Source organism: Epinephelus lanceolatus, chromosome 18 (assembly GCF_041903045.1).
Source record: "Epinephelus lanceolatus isolate andai-2023 chromosome 18, ASM4190304v1, whole genome shotgun sequence".
Classification (NCBI taxonomy): Eukaryota; Metazoa; Chordata; class Actinopteri; order Perciformes; family Serranidae; genus Epinephelus; species Epinephelus lanceolatus.
In genome coordinates, this window is record NC_135751.1 from 10,705,728 (window position 1) to 10,719,588 (window position 13,861).

General features: G+C 41.0%; 1 protein-coding gene across 1 annotated transcript in view; it reads left to right on the forward strand.

Moving 5' to 3' along the window:
• Positions 1-13,861, forward strand: part of slc38a12 (solute carrier family 38 member 12) — an 84,845-nt gene that overhangs the window by 56,726 nt on the left and 14,258 nt on the right. Inside the window, exon 9 of the mRNA XM_033644190.2 lies at positions 2,357-2,450. Within this exon, the coding sequence (XP_033500081.1) occupies positions 2,357-2,450 (94 nt within the window). The remainder of the gene's footprint in view (positions 1-2,356; positions 2,451-13,861) is intronic.

Sequence of the window (13,861 nt, forward strand, 5' to 3'; positions counted from 1 at the left end):
AAGATGTAGGGGTAAAAATATTAAATCAGATTGTGCCTTACTGTGTATTTACTAAGGGACGGTTTCCAGCTACAGAATATATCATCAGTACACCACGGTGATGGTGCTAGCAGGCACATGTACCATGTCCACCTAAGCCTGACCCTAGAAAAAAACAGTAGAAGAGAATGACATCTTGTGAATTTAGCCTCAGTGGAATTAAAGGTCTATTTTTTGGACCATGTCTTTTAGTGATATCTCTTCCTGTGACCCTGACATTCAGGGTTGGACGGATGATTGAAAGTGCTGCAAAGGCTTCTCAGAGTGCCAAGTTTCTAGCTTTCTTTTTATTACAGATTTTATGCTTGTTCTTCATAATTGCTGAAATTATTTTTTGCAGTGTTAAAAGATTTTTCCCGGCACTAAGAGAGTCACTTTGGAAACCCCAAAGTCTAAGATATGCTTTTAGTGTTGAGTAGCTGTCTTTATGTCCAACCTTTTTTTCTATATGTTTTACATGTCTCTAACTTAATGTCTTGCAAGATCACGAATCCTTATTGCACATATTCTCATAATCACATACTCTCAAAATATTTATTGTGAACATTTGCAAACTCCTTAGTCAGTATGTTGCACAATCCATCCTTGTTATCATAAACACTGCACAGCTCTCTGCATTTTTAAACAGATATACTTTACACAATGTGGAGTTTATATGTTCTCCCCATGTCAGTGTGGGTTTTCTCTGGGTATTCTGTCTTCCTCCCACAGTCCAAAGACATGCATGTTAAGTTAACTGATAATTCTAAATTGGCCGTAGGTGTGAATGTGAGTGTGAATTGTTGTCTCTCTCTATGTGTCAGCCCTGTGATAGTCTGGCGACCTGTCCAGGGTGTACCCCGCCTCTCGCCCAATGTCAGCTGGGATAGGCTCCAGCCCCCCGCGACCCCAACAGGATAAGCGGTCAAGAAAAATGAATTAATGAATATATTTTTTGTGTTTTTATTGTACATTTCTATTTTATACTTAAATAATAAATTAATAAAATTATCTCTTTTTCTATATTTGCCTTGACCGTTATGACCCAAAATACTGAGGCAAATTCCTTGTATGTGAAACCCATTGAGCAGTAAACCTGATTCTGATTCCAACACTGAACTGCAGTCCTATTCTGTCCTCACAGAGCTGTGTATGATGTAAGTGTGTGTGTCTAGACTGGTCCCTGTTTGAAACCCTGCAGTCTGCTCCTCAGATGAAATGGTACACAAGTGACTACCCCTGAGATCACATGCCACTCAAAGTGTGCAGTCCGGCCTGAGAGCATCAGGAGGAGGAGGAGGAGGAGGAGGGGAGCTGATGGAATTGCAGCTACAGTAGCTGAGCCACTGCCTCTGATTGCAGCTCTTGATAAAGAAAAGTATCTGATAGGCAATCAGAGCTGTGGCCTGAGAGGATTTGAACATTTTTGGTGGACTATGGATTGGTCCACCTGTTTATCTGTTCACCTATCTTTCAGAGGGCTGATGGGATTTTGACAGCAGATGCGTCTCCACTGGCGCTTCAAAACGACATGTCAGGGCAGTGAAAACAGAGCTGCAGGATAAAATGAACATGGGTCAAACAAACACACCAAAGTGGGATAAAACCACAGTGTTGAAGGCAAGGGGAGGTGTCTATCCAATTTATTGAAAAAAAGAAGAAGAAATAGTAACTATCCCAATTTCCTGGAGCCCACGGCACAGCACTCAAATAACTTAAATTGTGCGACCAACAGTCCAGAATCCAAAGATACTCAGTTTATATTGATGTAACACAGAGGAAAGGAGCAAATTATCACATTTAACAAGCTAAAACCAACAAATGTTTGACATTTTTTAACAAAAAACAACTAACACAATTGATTTATTATTAAAGTAATTTTCTGTCATTACACAAACTGATTAATAAACTGTTTCAGCTCTAATAATAGTCATATAACACACCAGCATATGGCCCAGAGAATTACCATAACCTTGATTTAATGCATGTCTTACACAGTCTAAGAAACCTTTGATTAAAAACTAGAAGTATCTCAAAGGTAAGGTTGTACAGATGTTCATAATGTTCATCGCCTGTAAATCAAATTGACAAGCCCTGACATTTACAGCATCATTTGCGGAGGGTGACATTTTACTGTTATTGCCTCGGTTTCTCAGTGTTACCGCTCTTATTATTGGATAGTAAAGGAAGGTCCTGACTGAAAGCCTGCTTACATGACCATGAGTTTGGTTCATTTCCATCATCCCTTTCTGTGATAATTAAAGCCAGATGTTAAGATGTTTTTTGTCTTATAGAACAGTGATAGTAATCAACTCTTCCTCTCTGTCCCTTCCTGCAGAGCGTCTTCACTGTTCTGTTGGGGCCTTTTACCTTCTTCAACGCCCAGAAGACCAAATATCTTCAGATTCTCACCTCACTTATGCGATGGATTGGTAAGAATAAACTAATAACACAATATTTACTCACAAACCCTGATTCTTCAAATGTGGGATTTTTCTTTGCCTTTTACCGTTCTCCCCTTTTTCCAATTCAGTTTGGTTTCTTCCAGCCCTCACTTTCTGCCTCCTCCTTTCTCCGCCAACACATATTTCCATTTTCTCTGTGTCTCCCCCCCGTTTCTTTCATCCCTACCTCTCTCCCTCCCTCCTGCCCTCGCCTGCGTGGCTGCTGTGCTCAGGTCTGTCCATCATGGTTCGGTCCTGCTCTGTGTCTTTGATTCCCATCTCCTCTCATTCCTCAGCCTGACAGGCTTGACAGCCCGTCCCAAGCTTGATTGGACCGTCACTCACAGGGCGACGGGCGAAAATAAACCGCCCGTCCTGGGCCCCGCTGTTAAAATCACAACACCACTGAATCATGGCACTCCCGCCACCCCCACACAGCGGCTTGCTAGCTCACATAAACAACACACAAACACAGCAGCATCCACATGCTGTCCACTGGCTGGCTGGCTGAGTAACACAGGGGTTATTTAGCTGTACCTTTCACTCTTCTTCCCTTGTCTGCACCCTCCCTTAGCGTGTTATTCATTTGACTGGTTTTGTCGCTTTTGCAGGGCTCTTTACAACCCTGGCTAATGATTCAAAATGGCTCCAGTCAAAGCTTTGTACTTCCTCCATATTTTTGAGCAATAACGTGTGGAAGAGGACACTAAGAGGTCCAGCAGCCGATAAAATACGATTTTGATTTTAAAATCAAAAATAAAATCAACGTTAATTTCAGTTATGATATAGATAAATGAAGCCCATGATTCCCTCAGTAACATACTCACCCTTGAGGCATGACATATTTAGTATCACCAGTGATCCCAAAAGAAGTTAAAAAGAAATGCATCATACAAACTTTCCTTTTGTGGTTGTACTGAGTGAACCATACAGTGAATACAGGACTAGGTCTACATTGATGCTGTTGAGACACTCTCTCTTTTCAGATACATATATACAGTACAGGCCAAAAGTTTGGACACACCTTCTCATTCAATGCGTTTTCTTTATTTTCATGACTATTTACATTGTAGATTCTCACTGAAGGCATCAAAACTATGAATGAACACATGTGGAGTTATGTACTTAACAAAAAAAGGTGAAATAACTGAAAACATGTTTTATATTCTAGTTTCTTCAAAATAGCCACCCTTTGCTCTGATTACTGCTTTGCACACTCTTGGCATTCTCTCCATGAGCTTCAAGAGGTAGTCACCTGAAATGGTTTTCCAACAGTCTTGAAGGAGTTCCCAGAGGTGTTTAGCACTTGTTGGCCCCTTTGCCTTCACTCTGCAGTCCAGCTCACCCCAAACCATCTCGATTGGGTTCAGGTCCGGTGACTGTGGAGGCCAGGTCATCTGCCGCAGCACTCCATCACTCTCCTTCTTGGTCAGATAGCCCTTACACAGCCTGGAGGTGTGTTTGGGGTCATTGTCCTGTTGAAAAATAAATGATCGTCCAACTAAACGCAAACCGGATGGGATGGCATGTCGCTGCAGGATGCTGTGGTAGCCATGCTGGTTCAGTGTGCCTTCAATTTTGAATAAATCCCCAACAGTGTCACCAGCAAAACACCCCCACACCATCACACCTCCTCCTCCATGCTTCACAGTGGGAACCAGGCATGTGGAATCCATCCGTTCACCTTTTCTGCGTCTCACAAAGACACGACGGTTGGAACCAAAGATCTCAAATTTGGACTCATCAGACCAAAGCACAGATTTCCACTGGTCTAATGTCCATTCCTTGTGTTTCTTGGCCCAAACAAATCTCTTCTGCTTGTTGCCTCTCCTTAGCAGTGGTTTCCTAGCAGCTATTTGACCATGAAGGCCTGATTCGCACAGTCTCCTCTTAACAGTTGTTCTAGAGATGGGTCTGCTGCTAGAACTCTGTGTGGCATTCATCTGGTCTCTGATCTGAGCTGCTGTTAACTTGCGATTTCTGAGGCTGGTGACTCGGATGAACTTATCCTCAGAAGCAGAGGTGACTCTTGGTCTTCCTTTCCTGGGTCGGTCCTCATGTGTGCCAGTTTCCTTGTAGCGCTTGATGGTTTTTGCGACTCCACTTGGGGACACATTTAAAGTTTTTGCAATTTTCCGGACTGACTGACCTTCATTTCTTAAAGTAATGATGGCCACTGGTTTTTCTTTAGTTAGCTGATTGGTTCTTGCCATAATATGAATTTTAACAGTTGTCCAATAGGGCTGTCGGCTGTGTATTAACCTGACTTCTGCACAACACAACTGATGGTCCCAACCCCATTGATAAAACAAGAAATTCCACTAATTAACCCTGATAAGGCACACCTGTGAAGTGGAAACCATTTCAGGTGACTACCTCTTGAAGCTCATGGAGAGAATGCCAAGAGTGTGCAAAGCAGTAATCAGAGCAAAGGGTGGCTATTTTGAAGAAACTAGAATATAAAACATGTTTTCAGTTATTTCACCTTTTTTTGTTAAGTACATAACTCCACATGTGTTCATTCATAGTTTTGATGCCTTCAGTGAGAATCTACAATGTAAATAGTCATGAAAATAAAGAAAACGCATTGAATGAGAAGGTGTGTCCAAACTTTTGGCCTGTACTGTATGTGTGTTGGTCTTTGACAGCTACAAGGTGTTTGGTTTGATGTAAAGCAGCGTTCTGCTCTAAAAAGCACTGTAACACACAGGAGCAAGTGGCTACAGTATCCCACAGTGCTCTCCTGTTTACATGTGGATCACAAACTGTGCCTTTAAATCAAATGTTTGGCAGTCAGAGGTGTGTTTACAGGTGTTTTATTGCAGCTTCAAACAATGTAATACTCCACTTTAGATCTGCCTTATCCTCTGCAGGCTTGAGAGGTGGTTGTGAAAGATTTTTAGTTTCCCGATGGCTGTCAGATGACTCGTGATTTTAAGTTGATCACAGCCAGCGTTCTCTAAATGAGGAAACTGCTAAATCTGCGTTGAGTATCACTTAATATAGCTCATTTATCTACTCAACTCAGTTAGTTATTTTCTGTGCCTGAGTCTCAGGATCTGTTTTATTTGGAACACCCTACAGACATGTGACCCCACCTCCCCTCCTGACCATTACTCACCACTTCCTGGATACACCTGCAGTCACCTGTGCTGCCCTGTGAGGGGACATGGTGTGCTGGATGTCGGGGTTAGCAGCTGGCTGGTGTGCTGGGGCCCTGCCTCGTGCCCTCAGCTCTGGCCTTGTCACAATCGTTGCTACTCAACTGTAGTCACCTTCTTGTCCAGCGAGCCCTGTTTTTTACACCAAACATGAGTGATGGTGTGGCTGCCTGCTGCTGTGCTGCCTCAAACATGCTGTGATTTTCAATGGAGTAGCCATTAGCCTCAGTCAGTGTGACACCTACAACCCAGAACTCCAGTCCCTTTTTTTCCCCCTGCCGTGACACTTGATTGTTCCTAAATTAAAATGGAAAGGGGTGCAGAGGGCAGAGTGTGGGCTCAGGCCATCTGTACGCATTTTGTTTGGTCACTGAGACGTCTTAAGCTGTACAAATATATTTCTGAGAAAAACTAGAGATTGATGCATTCAACTATTTTGCCATTTTCAACACCCGATGGGAAATGAGTTGACCTGAGGGTGTTACTTCATATATCCGAGACAGTTGTTTACCGACTGCACACAGAATAATGCCTCTAACATGTTCTGGCATATTTGAAACAAAACTCATAGTTACAAGGAGCGTGCTACTCTTCAGGGCAAAGTGACAAGTGTCATAGTGTTCAAGTGACATTTGTTCCCAAAAGGCCGAGAGAGGCATTCTGTTGTGTTCTTACTTTTAGGTTAAGTTTAACTGAATTTAGAAGTTATTAAAAAAAAAAAAAACACGTACACAAAACAGTACAACCAGATTATGACAACATGACAACCACATGTGAAGTCTTTGTTTAAAGGATACTTTGCAGGTTTTCAACTAGCTTTGTATCTTAACAGTGTTGGCAGTATGTGTAAATGAAACGTGGTAAACGTCCATCCAGCTTACCAGCATTCAGATCTACCTGCGCTCACCTCCCAGCTTAAATTTCAGAAACATATTTTAGCGCACTATTTGGCTGAACTACAAGCATTTGTGAACAGGAAGTGGGCGCCTAAAATGTTTTCACAAACATATTTTAGCTTATTGTACAACTGTAATATGAGACTGTTTGTCACCAGTTGGCCACCATATTGTTTACTGTGTCAGAGCGGCCAAACTCCCATTATGTCACCCACCAGTAGGAGCATTGAGCACTTTGTTATGTAACTCATAATGTCATAATTCTCCTCTCTGAATAGCAACTTATGGGGCATACATGTGACTTTAGGGGGTTAGGATGCCGACCATGAGCTGAAACGCCATGGTTCAAGTCCGGGGACCTTTGTTTCATTTCCTCCCCTCCCTGCTTCCTCTCCTGTTTCTCCTTTCTGTAGTAAAGGCAGAGAAATAACAGAAAAAACAGATAAATAAAGAGAAACATAACACCCCTTTTTACCTTAAACAAGCCCCCCTTCTTCCTTCTGTACATTTGGATCAGATATACTGAAAGACTCCATCCACTCCAGCCAGTCATCATTCATTTCCGGTCAAAATTTCAAGAGCTTGTTAACCTTTATGTCTATCTTTTTCAGCACCGCGTAGTAACAGACGAATGCAGCTGCATATAACATGCATCATTACTCACTGAAGCACATTAACCTTTTTGATGGAGCATTATTTGCCAGTGACATTTGTGAATTTAAACAAAACCATGTAACACTGCATTGAGATGTGGTTGTTGACATTGGCGCTGTTATTAATGTTACCGGTCTGTTATTGCACTCCCTAAATGGAAAGCCAGTATTTGGGAGTAGGTGTAGTTTATTGGGCTTTTACAGTATATTTCAAATACATCATATTTGTCACAATCATGTGGTGGCACAGAAATCTTCTGTGCACTGAAAAATAAGTCACACATGAAAAATTAACCAAAAACAACACTGAAACAAATAAATGCAAACACCACACACATTCCTTGAACACTATATGTTGATAAATATAAGGAAATGTAAATGTTATTGCAACCTGTTGGAGTCAGCCTCCTCACATCCTGCCTCCTGCCCACTGAAAGCAGGAGGGATCATTACACTGTATATCAGCTCTCCAGAGGACCACCTCCTAAACACTGACAGGAGCAGAGAGCTTCTCTAATTGATATTGAGTGGTATGAGAGGAAGGGAATAAGTTAACAGCCTTCCTCACTCAGTAAACGAGTATTAATCACTTCTGTTCATCTCTCCTGGGATGCATGGAGAGCTGTTTGGAGCCTCAGAGGTGTTACTGTCTGTATTAACTGTGGAGTCAGTGGCATATAGATCTATGCTTCCTATGAGCGGCTGTCTCATTTATTTCAGAGGAGTGATTTTTATCAGGTGTTTCTTGGTGAAACCGTCATCCTACTACTGTTTTGTTTTTGTTTTTTCACATTTTTCTTGATTTTTGTTTTCAAAGCATCTTTCTGAGCTTTTTTGAAAGAGCTAAAACAAAAACAACACTCAGCGACACTTAAAGGGCCAGTGTGTAAAATGGGTTGAAAACCGTTGAAAACAGTGACATCAGTGGTCAAATTCTAGATTGCAGGGCTCACTCGCTCACCCCTCCCGTCGGGTAAATGACGTTGGCCTCGTAGGGACAAAAAACCTTGCGCAGACATGAGTTTTTCAGGAGTAGGTCTATCTAGCGACGAGGTGAATGTTTATTTAGAAATCTAAACCATGTTACGATATTATAATGAATCACTCACGAGCAGGAGACCAGAGTAGCGTTCGGGAAAAAAGCCAGTTTATTTAAGCACTCCAAAAACTCCAGTAACACTCCATGGGGTAAAAGACTCCGTCCCAAACTCTGACTCTTCTAGCGTAACACACACACTCCATACACACATACTCATTTACAATACCTAGCGGGCACCCCCTCCCCTCTCTGCTCCACCAATCTCCAGCCCGCACACTGACTGACAGCGTAGCCTGTAAACAGAGCTCAGCTGTTTATTTAGCCTAGCAATATCTCCGGACTATAGTAGCTGCAATGGACGACTTTGAACGCGATTTTGAAGAGTTTCTTGTAGCGGACACAGACCCAGAGCCATACCTGTTTGAGCCGGAGCATACAGATGAGGAACTTGGATGCTGAGCGGGCGAGAAGAGAGGCTGAATCCTCCGCTCCCATTTTGCTGCACAGAATGGGATTCGGTGCTCCCATCGCTGGGGAGATATATCATCAGGAGGGAAAGCGCCACAGAGAGTGCATCACAAGGAGTGAAGTTGCGTCTTCTTTTCCTCGCAGATGACGGTTTGGGTTCATTCTCTCCTGTTGCGTGGTAAGTGTGGTCCATTCGCAAACTTTATAACTAAAAAAACTTTTCACTACTCTCTGTCGACGAACTACTAACACTCTCTGCTGTTTCCTCCTCCTTCTTCCTTCCTTCCGCTGTCTTCGCTGGTTTATTTATACACGCGAAATGCGTTCTCTGGCTGGCTGGATTGTCCGCTCGGTCTGCCGTACATACATGGCGGTGCAAGATGGTGACCTCTCTAAAGCAAGGCCCTTGACACATATATATATATATATATATATATATATTTATTTATTTATTTATTTATTTATTTATATATATATATATGTATATATTTATATAAAAGCATAATTATAAGGCTACGAAACCAAACGAATTTTATTTTATAGCGATTATACACTTGTATAAACATATTAATGGGCAGAAGATTCAGATTCAGATTCAGATTTGACAATAAACCATGCCAAATATTACACACTGGCCCTTTAAGAACGGCTTTTTTTTTATTATTATTATTTTTTTTATTTGAATTGAACAATATGTTATCTCTTAACAGTTGAAAGTATTCTTAAATGTCTAAATATATTAACAGATTAACATAAATAATAAAACATAACCCAACTACAATAATTTAACACTAAATAACAGTTACAGTACTACAGCCAAATAAATTTTGAGTTGGGATCAATACTTGTCTCCCTAACTCAGGAGAGACTCCACTGCCAGACACTTCTCCATTATCTGTTTAGGAGTGGCTGAGGTTGTCACTGCAATATAAATAGTTCATCTTACGTGAGGCTAACTTTGCTCGCTAACTTCGAGACTAATCGCCTTCGTTTTAATCAGCAGGTGACAAGCAAGATACAGCATCTTGGCCTGGGTCTTTAAGAGATGTAGCATTTATTCACTGACAAATAGCCAACACTGTACTCTCATTGTAGTGCTATATTTAACTTCAGACTCTCTGCTCAGGGTGTCGCAGCCTCATTGTCATGCGTCATAGTCTCACACACACACAAACTCTCTCTCTCTCACACATACCTACACACTCACTACGCACACAATCTGGCACTGAAATGAGGCAACAAAGTGTGCGTTGTAATTCGGTCCTTGAGGCATGGGTTGTATTGGAACCGGTGCCATATTGGCATTAGGTTTCCGTTCCCAACCCTACCTAACACCATCTTCATTGCACCATCGCTGGATCCTTTCATCAGCAACCAAACAGAGGAGTGTCTGCATTTTGTCAGTTGTATGGTATAGTTTTGCTGGCTGCCATTTTTTAAAATCTCGGTAGAGCGAATTTTAAAATTGCGCTCACTATTGATGGTAGCTTGGCTTTTTAAAAATGGGTTTGTTCAGGATGTATCGTGTTGCGCTGGTGACATTCCTTTCTGTTTTAACTCCACCTTTTTGTATCAGCTCAACTCACTTGATACCTTAACCAAGGTGGTACCAAAAAAAAGTACAAGGTACCAGCCACAACATTTACCAAAGGATAATCAAAATAGAATGATCCCAAGTGTGTCCAGCTGAGTAGAGGTGTGTTGTACCAGGCAGTGGAAATGTGGCATTAGACTATACTTTTAAAAAGTATTTATCCACCATAGTGTTTAATTGTCCAACAATATTTAATCAATTTAGATTTAATGTGGCTTTTTATGATGCTTTCTCTTTGATGTTAAAGGGATTTTTCTTTTGATCACTATCTAAAAAGCTACATTAAATCCCCTTTCATTCAATTTTGGATGAATATTTTTTTTTATAGGCACTGTACTTAAAACTTGTGCTTGTATTTACATTTATAGTTCATAAAAAATAAAAAAATCTAAGGTTTATTTTCCCTTGTTAAAATATAAACTCTTTGAGATTATATATGAGAACACACAAATATTTAATGGTGGAATAAATTTTGCATCATGGCATCTTCAAAGCAGCATACCTGACTGTGATAAACTGAATATTTATGTGAAATGTAGTAAACAGCACTGTTGTCCTCCTCTGTACCAAGAAAAAAAATAACAGAAAGTTAAAGAGCCATTGCTTCAGTGATCCATGGGCCTCACCATCCATCTAATGCTCTTAGTTTACTACAACAGAGTATTAGGAGGTAAGGAAGTGCCCTAGGGGATATTCACAGCTGCCCAGTGCCATTTTAAATGGGTGAGGGAGGGAGATATTGTTTTTGAAGGTCAGGGGGACTCATGGGGCTGCTTGAGTGGAAAGTTCAGTTTGTCCAGAGCATGCAGCTCACAGGGGGACGGTGAAATATGAGCAGCTCTTAATGAACCGTACAGCAGAACCACAGTTCAGAGGTCCTGAAAAATTACATTAAAGAGGGAGAAACCCTCAGACTGAAAACCATCATTCCTTTTCTGTCTTTCTATGACACTCCTGTTGTCAGCCAAGGACTAAGGCATCTTTTCCAGTGTCACTAAATAGCAAAATGATGGCCCGCCACTTTCTTTGCCCTGACTTCCAGTGTTTTTCTAGTGCCCCTGTCCTCCATCCCTGCTCAGTATTGATGTTTCTATGGGTAATGAGAAGTTTGACTTCCTGCTGAGATGAGTTCCAGGGTGATTAGGGGAATGTTTTGTGGATGTCTGCTTTAGTCGGAGAACATGATCAATTGGATCTATACCCAGTGACTAAGCTTTTAATTATGGTCTGTGACCTCAGTGCCTTGTTTATCTCCGAGGTGTCCATGGCAAGAGTGGTTTGAAGGGAGGAAATAAAGCTGTGTTTTCAACCATTTGTTTTAATTGAAGACATTCAACATTTAATTACATGAGTTGTACCATAGAGGCTATTTGTTCATATTTGTTATCCAATCCATAAAATCTTAAATCGTAAACACCAATCTTGGCTATAAACCTGTGCAGATGTAACGGGCAGAGACAAAATTCTAACCTGTGTTTTCTAATATTTAAATGAACATTTGGTCTCTATTTTATGTAGTCTTGCTTCACTCACAAACATTTGTTGCATTTTCAATTAAATAAATGTTACATTTAAATGTTGAAGTTCAACAATATCACACTTGGCCTGTGGCCTTTGCCTACGACTGAATGAGAGCTGTGCTGATATTCTGTACAGCAGTTTGACCCAACCAGGGGAAAAAGAGTCTGTTGACAGTCACTTTGATGGCATGTGTGTATTCCAAAGAGTTACCAGCTTGAACAGACAGTAGGCCACATTGTGACATTGGCTGGTAGCATAAACCTGGAGGTTTGCAGCAAAGTATCCAGGCTTCTTTCCTTTCCTTTGTTTTCCTCTTGTGACCATTTATAGTTTAACTTAAATGCTATTAATGGAAATACGTTCATCTTTGTGCCGCAAAGTGTGTTGCAACAACTGTTAATGTAGGCTAATCAACGCTGAATGTAATCACCAGTTTAGAGCACCTAACAGAGTGATACGTACATAGCAGGAGAGATTAGTGGTCTATCAGTACCTGTGAAATGCCTATTGTCCAATCATATTACTTGGTTAGAACTAACTGTTGTAAAATGCTCATTTACACCTTCATCTTATCAACATACTGGTGGAACTGAACATTTAGATGTCCGGCTAATTTTTCTTGTTTGACATTAGTCATTGGAGACTTCTTTTGTTTCATGTGACTGACAACATTTAGACAAAGAAATGTCTTCAGGTCAACAGAGTCATATTTGGGCCCCAACTAATGAGTGATTTCATTATCTATTAAGAATTAATTTGGATTAGTTTTTTTGCCTAATCAATCAAGCTCAAGATGGCATCTTCAAATTTATTTTATGTTCAACCAACAGTCCCAAAGATCATCAGTTTACAATGATGTAAAATAGGGGGAAAATGAAAATCAGAAAAGCTGTAACCAGAGAATATTGTAATTTTTGCTTAATAAATGAATATTGAATCAGTTTAATGAATACAATGAATCAATGATCAGACTTTTTGTCCATTAACTCTCCATCATTCCAGCACGTAATATGTTAGTTTTAGCCTAGAATGAGACATTACTGTAAAGTTAAACTAGTTGTGGGTATTTTTAGTATGACATTTTAATCAATGAAACAAAGAAAATCCTTCCTACCAACCACACCATTTCAGTGCATCACAGTGGATTTACAGTTTTATGATGGAATATGTATCATAAGAAGCAGTTTGTGACCTTTTTTTTACCTATAGACATTCTTTGGATTGTGCCTTCATCTTGCACTTTACAGAGAAACTTCTTATCTGTGGATAACGTATAAATTTTCAGTGCTGCGGCTGAGCGACTAGACTAATTGGTGTTTTCATGAAGCTGTTAGATAGTGTCATGGAGTTTGGCTGGTTCATCCCTGTGAACCAGAGCTGCAGTATAGAGTGCTAAACAGTAGGCCAACTGCTGTGTTGCTCTGTGCTGTGTTTGCTGATAGTCCTATCTGAGATCACACAAGTTGTTACAGGGCAAGGCAGCCACTTATCACCCAGTTGCCCACCAAACACAGCAGCGGGCCGCTAGCTGTGGTCCTGAAGGGCTTGTAGTGATCGAGCTCTAGCACAGCAAGAACTCCTGAAACCCTGGTGAAAACCGGGCAAAGAGCCAGGGCCACTAATTACCTAAGAGGTTATCCAAGAGCGCTCAAGGAGTGTCTCTCTTAATTAATGATGGGATGATTGCTGTGCTCTTAAACCACTAAAGGGGAAGATGTTTAAATTGGCAACAAGAAGAGAAAACAGTAGAGCAGTAGTACTAGAACTTTGTGTTTCATGAGACCAAACATGTTCTCAGTGTTTGAAATGCAGTCACAACACTGTCACTCCCTTCAAACATTGAAGCACAGCTGAGAAGTCCTTGACCTTCTCACTATCATCAATGAATTGCTCATGTTTAAGTGTCCAAGTCTCCGAGGAACGAGACCCCCCAGCCTGCAGCTTTCTCTTGCTCTGGTGCACAGAAGATTGATCACCTCTCACCTTCTTCCATTTTCTCCTCATTAATTGAGTCCAGCAATCCCATCTCTTCCGAGATAGCCTCTGAAGAGTCCTTCTCCATACGCA